General features: G+C 43.1%; 1 protein-coding gene across 1 annotated transcript; it reads left to right on the top strand.

The window, feature by feature from the left end:
• The first annotated feature begins 3607 nt into the window (after window positions 1-3607).
• On the top strand, window positions 3608-4369 carry LOC138894521 (uncharacterized). Its single transcript, XM_070179222.1, has 2 exons — window positions 3608-3757; window positions 3809-4369. Exons 1-2 carry the CDS (start codon window positions 3608-3610, stop codon window positions 4367-4369), a joined length of 711 nt encoding a protein of 236 aa, XP_070035323.1.
• Window positions 4370-8354: the final 3985 nt, after the last annotated feature.

The raw sequence follows: 8354 nt of genomic DNA, 5'->3' as shown, positions 1-8354 counted from the left end.
GATCAAGGTCTGGTAGGGCTGGCCCACTCGGAAGGCGGCACACGAAAATATGGTAATCGGGCGGAATTCTAATTTTTTAGCCGTAAAACGCAAAATATACGAGGAACGGTCATCGCGGAGCTGTGACTATGGTTCCTTAGGTTGTATTTGATGGCGTGGAAATATTTTAGGCGATCCGGGTCCACTCGGAAGGCAGCACACAAAAATATGGGAATTGGGTGAAATTCTAGTTTCTTTGCCGCAAAACGTTAAAAAGCAAGGAGCAGTCATGGCGGGGAACTGGCTTTGGTTCTTTAGGTCGTATTGGATGGCCCGAAAATTTTTTAGGCGATTGAGGTCCGACGCGCATGGGCCCACTCGGAAGGCGTGGGCTATAACACAAAAAAAATATAGGAATCGGGTTGAATTCTAGTTTTTTGGCCGTAAACGCAAAAACATGAGGAACGGTCATGGCGGGGCGGTGACTATAGTTCCTTAGGTCGTATTGGATGGCCCAAAAAAAATTTAGGCGATCCAGGTCCAGGGTGCCCGGGCCCACTCGGAATGCGTGGGCTATTGCACACGAAAATATGGGAATCGAACGGAATTCTCATTTTTTAGCCGTAAAACGCAAAAGAATGAGTTACGGTCATGGCGGGGTGATGAATATGGTTCCTTAGTTCGTATTTTATGGCCCGAAAATTTTTTACGTGATCCAGGTCTAGAGGGGTTGGCCCACTCAGAAGGCGGTACACAAAAATATAGCAATCTGGCGGAATTCTAGTTTTTTAGCCGTAAAACGCAAAACAACGAGGAGAGGTCATGGAGGGGAGGTGAATATGGTTCCTTAAGTTGTATTTGATGTCTGGGAAAAATTTTAGGCTATCCGGGTCCGGGGGGCCTGGGCCCACTCGGAAGGCGTGGGCTAAAGCACACGAAAATATGTGAATCGAACGGAATTCAAGTTTTTGGCCGTAAAACGCAAATAAATTAGGAACGGTCATGGTGAGGTGATGCCTATAGTTCCTTAGGTCATATTTCATGGCCCGGAAAATTTTTAGGCGATCCGGGTCTGGGGGGCCCGGGCCCACTCAGAAGGCGTGGGCTATAGCACACGAGAATATGGGAATGAGGCGGAATTCTTGATTTTTGGCATTAAAATGCAAACAAGGAGGAACGGTCGTGGAGGGGCAGCGTTCCTTAGGTTATTTTTGATAGCCTGGAAAATATTTAGGCGATCGAGGTCTGGGAGGCCCGGACCCACTCTGAAGGCTTGGGCTATAGCACACGAAAATATGGTAATCGGGTGGAATTCTGGTTTTTTGGCCGTAAAACGCAAAAAAATAAGGAACGGTCATGGCGGGGCGGTGACTATGGTTCCTTATGTCTTATTTGATGGCCCGAAAATATTTTAGGCTACCTAGGTCCGGGTGTCCTGGGCCCACTCGGAAGGCGTGGGCTATAGCGCATGCAAATATGGGAATCCAGCGGAATTCTAGTTTCTTGGCCGTAAAACGCAAAACAAGAGGAATGGTCATGGAGGAGAGGTTAATATGGTTCCTTAGGTCATATTTGATGGCCCAGAATAATTGTTTGGCAGTCGAGGTCCGTGGGGCCCGAGTCCACTCGAAAGGCGTGGGCTATAACACACGAAACTATAGGAATGAGGTGGAATACTAGTTTTTTGACCGTAAAACGCAAAATAATGAGGAACGGTCATGGTGGGATGGTGACTATGGTACCTTAGGTCGTATTTGATGACCCGAAAATTTTTAGGCAATCGGGGTCGGGGGCACGGGCCCACTCGGAAGGTGTGGTCTATATAGCACACGAAAATATAGGAATCAGGTGGAATTTTAGTTTTTTGGCCGTAAAACGCAAAAAGACGAGGAACGGTCATGGCGTAGCAGTAACTATGGTTCCTTAGGTCCTATTAGATGGCCCGAAAAAATTTTAGGCGATTCGTGTCCGGGGGGCTGGGGCCCACTCGGAAGGCGTGGGCTATAGCACTCGAAAATATGGGAATCAGGCGGAATTCTAGTTTTTTGGCCGTAAAACACAAAGAAACGAGGAACGGTCATGGAGGGGCGGTGACAATGGTTCCTTAGGTTGTATTTGATGGCCCGGAATAGTTTTAGGTGATCCGAGTCTGGGAGGCCCGTCCCACTCGGAAATAGAAAGCCCTCTCTCTCTCTCTCTGCGCACGTTATGTGCTAGCTAACATGCGCCCTCGCCGGAAATGGGAGGAAGAGGGAGACCAAGAAGAACCACAACAAAACACCAGTAATAGAACAGAAAATAACAGACATCATTACAAGAGAGCAAGGAAAGCAACACGCAAAAGCCAAAGGTAAAGTGCAAGAGGAAGATGTGGATCTGGATAGTGATAATGATCTAAATTGGCTAGATCTGAGCAGTAATTAACTACAATCAGCAGTAGTAAGGAGCCCGGTCAATCAATTGATAACCAAAGTGAATGTTTTGCCGGTCTCAATTGGAGGAGCGAGTACAAGTAAAAGACAGACGAAGGGAACAGTAATTGTAAGCTTGCCAAAGGAACAGAGCAAGGGACCATGAACTATTGAAATTGAAGCTGAGAAGCACATGCACGAGAGGAAAGCAATGCCAACTGGAAATGGGGGAAGATCCTGGGCAGGTTTGCTTCATGAAAACAAATTTGCAGCAAAAGGAATGAACCCTGCGTATATTCCACCGGTGATACAGGAAGGAGAATTGTGATAAATAATTATGAAGATTGGGATGATGTGTTAATGAATGGACCATATACTCTAAACAACAGGCCAATTATACTTAGACCATGGACAGAGGGATTTGATTTTAATGAGGAAGTGCTGAAAACCATTCCTCTATGGGTCAAATTCCCAAAGCTTCCACTGAGCTACTGGAGTAATCAGGCTTTAAGCAAAATTGGGAGTGGTCTGGGCAAACCCCTATATGCTGATGCCTGCACAATAGTGGCTGATAGAATTTCATATGCTACGGTATTAATTGAAATGGATATCACTAGGCCACTACTAGGATCAATTAAACTATATGATCCCAAGGGAAAGGTGATTGAACTGTTGATACAATATGATTGGAAACCTCAATACTGTCAAACATGTTGTCAAATTGGGCATTCATGTAAAGACCAACAGAAGCAGAACCAGGAGGGAGGACAACAAAGATTTCGAGCACAGAATCAGAAACAAGAATGGATAATTGTGAGGGTACTTGATCCTAAGGTGGATAAAATTGATGCACATGGGAGATTTCTGGAACAAGTGGAATTAGAAAGTGATGAGGTGAAGAGAAAACAGAAAAATGAAGAGCAATTGCAGATGGCTAGGGGAAAGTTTGCATCAAAGAAGAACATGGGAGTGGTAAATGAGAACGAGGTAAATATTGGTAATGCCTTCAAAGCCCTAGTTGATACAGCATAACAGATTGTGCAACTTTCTGAAGCTCAAGAGAAAAGAGGGCAGCCTAGTGAAAAGGACAGAGGTGGTGACTCTACTATAACTACTATATGATGATGAATATCATTTCGTGGAATGTTAGGGGTCCGAATAAAATATATAAGCAAAAAGAAGTCAAAAAATTTAGTAGAGAGAATATGGTAGTATTAATGGTTGTTCTAGAGAATAAAGTCAAGGAACTAAATGATGATTCAATAATCAAGAAGGTGTTTAGTAATTTAAAATGGATAGCAAATTATGATGCTTCACCAGAAGGTAGAATATGGGTAGTGTGGGATCAGACAAAGGTGGAGTTTGAGGTATATCAAATACATAAGCAATATATTATAGGATAGGTGACTATAAACCAGAACAACACCAAGTTTATCATTGGAGGTGTATATGGGATGCATACTATACAAGACAAGAAGGCATTATGGGAGGATCTGAGGGGAACTATGGTTGGAATCAGTGGACCAAGTTTAATAATGGGAGATTTCAACACTATCCTATCTAGTGAGGATATAGTGCAGGGGAATGCAGTACAAGAGATTGAGGTGAGAGACTTCAAAGGGTTCATATTGGATGCTGGACTAGCTGAACTCAGAATAGTGGGTAGAAAGTTTATTTGGACAAACAATCATGTTCACAACAGAATTGATAGAATTCTAGTTAATGCAGAATGGATTCAAAAATGGCCTGCTATGGAGGGACTTATAGTGAATCCTGGATTTTCTGATCACTGCCCTTTGAGCATAACTTTTGATGACAATAACCAAGCCGGAAGAAGACCATTCAAATTCCTAAACGGTTTGGCACAACATAAAGACTTTGATGATACAGTTAAGCAATGTTGGGTAAAGGGGAAACAAGGAAATGCAATGTTAAAGGTCAGGAATAAGCTCAAAATGTTAAAAGGGGACCTAAAATAGTTGAATAGTCAAGAATTTAGCAACATTGGGCACAAGATTCAAGCAGCAAGAAATAAACTGGAAGGTATACAAACTCAAATGCTAGGACCAAGAAATGACAGTGAGATAGTAGCACAAGAAAAGGCTACAAAACTGGAATTGGGTAAATGGCTAGAGGTGGAGGAGAGTATATTGAAGCAGAAATCAAGAATTTAATGGCTCAAGTTAAGGGATTCAAACAAATCATACTTCCATGCATGTGTGAAAAATAGGCAAGCAACAAATCATATTGGCAGACTAGTTAACAGTACATGGCAAATACTCCAGAGTTCAAATGAAGTGGAAGAGCTACAAGAATTTACTTGGCACAACAGCTCTACAATTACCAACAGTCAACCCAGAAATCATGCAGAAGGGATATATGTTGAGCAGGCAACAACAACTACAGCTAATCAAGCCAGTCACAAGATAAGAAATCAAACAAGCAATACTGGACATTGATGACAACAAAGCACAGGGATGTGATGGTTATAATTCATTTTTCTTTAAGAAGACATGGCATATACTTGGTGATGAGGTTATTGATGCAGTGATGAAGTTCTTTGAAAGTGCAAACATATGTAAAGCTATCAATCGTACCACCATTACTCTAATTTCTAAAGTAAATAACCCTAATAGCATAAAGGAGTTTAGACCTATATCCTGCTGCACTGTGCTATATAAGACAATATCAAAAATTCTAACAACAAGATTGCAGGTAGTCAGGCCAGACCTTATTGACAATTGCCAAACAACTTTTATGCCAGGAAGGATGATCGCATACAACATCATTATGAGTCATGAATTGGTAAAAGGCTATGGGAGGAAGAATATATCAGCAAGGTGCATGCTAAAGATTGATATGCAGAAAGCTTATGATTCTGTGGAATGCGAGTTCCACAAAATATATTGAGCAGGTGATGAGATTGCTGGGAGTTCCTAAAAATTTTGTGAAGTGGATAATGGTATGTATTAGCACAATTTCTTATTCTGTTATAATCAATGGCAAGCCAACCAAGCCATTCGAGTCAAGGAAAGGACTTAGATATGGGGACCCTTTATCACCATTTCTATTTGTGATGGCCATGGAGTATCTATGCAGACTGCTGAAGCAATTGAAGGAGAACAAGGATTTCAAATTTCTCCCAAAATGTGCTAAAGTCAATCGAGTACAATTGGATTTGCTAATGACTTATTGCTATTTTGTAAAGGAGACATACAATCACTCAAGAGCCTACACAAACAGTTTCTAATTTTCTCTGCAGCATCAGGGCTAATTGCAAACTCAAATAAAAGCAGCATTTATTTTGAAGGATTGGACAACAGAACACAACAACATATTATAAACATGTTAGGATACACTAAAGGGGAATTACCTTTCAGGTACCTTGGAGTACCTTTGAGCACAAAGAGGCTGACAACAATGCAGTGTGAACCCTTAATTGATAGAATGCTGAGCAGGATACAGCGTTGGACAACAATGTTTCTATCATATGCAGGTAGAGCAATGCTAATCAAGAGTGTATTAGTGGCAATTAAGACATTTTGGGCTCAAATATTTATTCTGCCAAAAAAGATCATACATTTCATAGAAACAATATGCATGAGATTCTTATGGTTAGGGAGTGTTGAACCTACTAAGAAACCATTGATTGTCTGGGATAAATTGTGTGCTCCAAAGGTAGCAGTAGGCTTAAATTTCATCAATGTGGAATTATGGAACAAAACAGCTATATGCAAGCTCTTATGGAACATCTGCACATAGAAGGAAAAACTGTGGGTTCAGCGGATACATGCTTACTACATAAATGGGAATACTATATGGAATAGAGAGCCAAAGAGTGCAACGTGGGTTATCCAAAAGAACTTCAAGGCCGAAAGACAATTTGAGGATGCTGGATATTCAAAAGAGGAAGTGACTAGGTAGAGAAGTTCTCTGTAAAACACATATATAAAGCATTGCAAGGGGGATTTCAGAAGGGTGGTGGTTATAGTTCCTTAGGTCGTATTTCATGGCCCGAAGAAATTTTAGGCGATCCAGGTCCGGGGGTCCCGGGCCCACTCGGAAGGGGTGGGCTATAGCACACGAAAATATGGGAATCAGGTGGAATTCTTGTTTTTGGCCGTAAAAGTCAAAAAAAGAGGAATGGTCATGAAGGGGCGGCGTTCCTTAAGTCGTATTTGATAGCCTGGAAAATGTTTAAGGGATCGGGGTCCGGGGTCCCGGGCCCACTCGGAAGGGGTGGGTTATAGCATACGAAAATATGGGAATCAGGCGGAATTCTTATTTTTTGGCCGTAAAATGCAAAAAAAGAGGAATGGTCGTGAAGGGGAGGCGTTCCTTAGGTCGTATTTGATAGACTGGAAAACTTTTAGGGGATCGAGGTACGGGGGCCCGGATCCACTCGGAAGGCGTGGGTTGTAGCACACGAAAATATGGGAATCAGAAGGAATTCTAGTTTTTTGGCCGTAAAACGCAAAAAAAAAAGAGGAACGGTCATGGTGGGGAGGTAACTATGGTTCCTTAGGTCATATTTGATGGCCCAAAAATATTTTAGGCTATCCGAGTCCGGGCGGCTCGGGTCCACTCGGAAGGTGTGGTCTATAGCACATGAAAATATGGGAATCTAGCGGAATTCTAGTTTCTTGACCGTAAAATGCAAAAAAGATGAACGGTCATGGCGGGGAAGTGACTATGGTTTCTTAGGTCGTATTTAATGGCCCAAAAAAATTTAAGGCGATCCAAGTCCGAAGGGCCCCAACCCACTCGGAAGACGGCTCACGAAAATATGGTAATCGGGCAGAATTCTAATTTTTGGCCGTAAAATACAAAAAATGAGGAACGACCATGGCGGCGAGATGACTATGGTTCCTTAGGTCGTATTGGATGGCCTAGAAAAAATTTAGGCGGTCGGGGTCAGTGGGGCCTGGGACCACTCGTAAGGTGTGGGCTATAACACACGAAAATATAGGAATCAGGCGGAATACTAGTTTTTTGGCTGCTAAATGTTAAAAACCAGGAAGAGTCATTGCAGGGCACTGACTATTGTTCCTTAGGTCATATTTGATAGCCCAAAAACATTTTAGGCGATCAGGGTCCCGGGGGGCCCGGGTCTGGGGCGTGGGCTATATAACACACGAAAATTCAAGAATCGTGTGAAATTCTAGTTTCTTGGCCGTAAACGCAGAAAAATGAGGGACGATCATGGAAGGGCGGTGACTATAGTTCCTTAGGTCGTATTTGATGGCCTGGATAAATTTTAGGCGATCCGGGTCTGGGGGCTCGAAAACATGGGAATCGGGCGAAATTCTCATTTTTAGCCGTAAAACACCAACAAATAAGGCACGGTCATGGCGGGGCGGTGACTATGATTTCTTAGGTCCTATTTGATGGCCCGAAAACTTTTTAGGCGATCGGGGTCCCGGGGGAATGGCCCACTCGGAAGGCGTGGGTTATAGCACAAGAAAGTATGAGAATCGGGCGGAATTCTATTAGTTTTTGGCCGTAAAACGCAAAATAATGTGGAACGATCATGGCGGGGTGGTGACTATGATTTCTTAGGTTTTATTTGATGTCCCGGAAAGATTTTAGGCGATCCAGGTCTGGAGGGGCTGGCCCACTCAGAAGGCGGCACACGAAAATATGGTAATCGGGCAAAATTCTAGTTTTTTAGCCGTAAAATGCAAAAATATGAGGAACGGTCATGGAGGGGTGGTGACTATGGTTCCTTAGGTCATATTTGATGGCCCGAAAAAACCTTTAGGCAATCCGGGTCCGGGCGGCCTGGGCCCACTCGGAAGGCGTGGGCAATAGCATACGAAAATATTGGAATTGGGAAGGATTTTAGTGTTTTTGTCGCAAAACATTAAAAACGAGGAACAGTCATGGCGGGGCACTGGCTATGATTCCTTAGGTCGTATGGGATGGCCCGAAAAATTTTTAGGCGATCAGGGTCCGGGGCGCCCG

This window comes from Nicotiana tomentosiformis, chromosome 6 (assembly GCF_000390325.3).
Source record: "Nicotiana tomentosiformis chromosome 6, ASM39032v3, whole genome shotgun sequence".
Lineage (NCBI taxonomy): Eukaryota > Viridiplantae > Streptophyta > Magnoliopsida > Solanales > Solanaceae > Nicotiana > Nicotiana tomentosiformis.
This window is presented reverse-complemented; position numbering and strand designations above follow the sequence as displayed.

What these genes read in the sequence shown, in the direction of transcription:
- LOC138894521 (XM_070179222.1), top strand. Translation starts at nt 3,608, where the DNA reads ATGGTTGTTCTAGAGAATAAAGTCAAGGAACTAAATGATGATTCAATA. An exon ending in AGACAAAGGTGGAGTTTGAG is followed by an intron (nt 3,758 to 3,808) that starts GTATATCAAATA and finishes ACTATAAACCAG; the next exon opens with AACAACACCAAGTTTATCAT.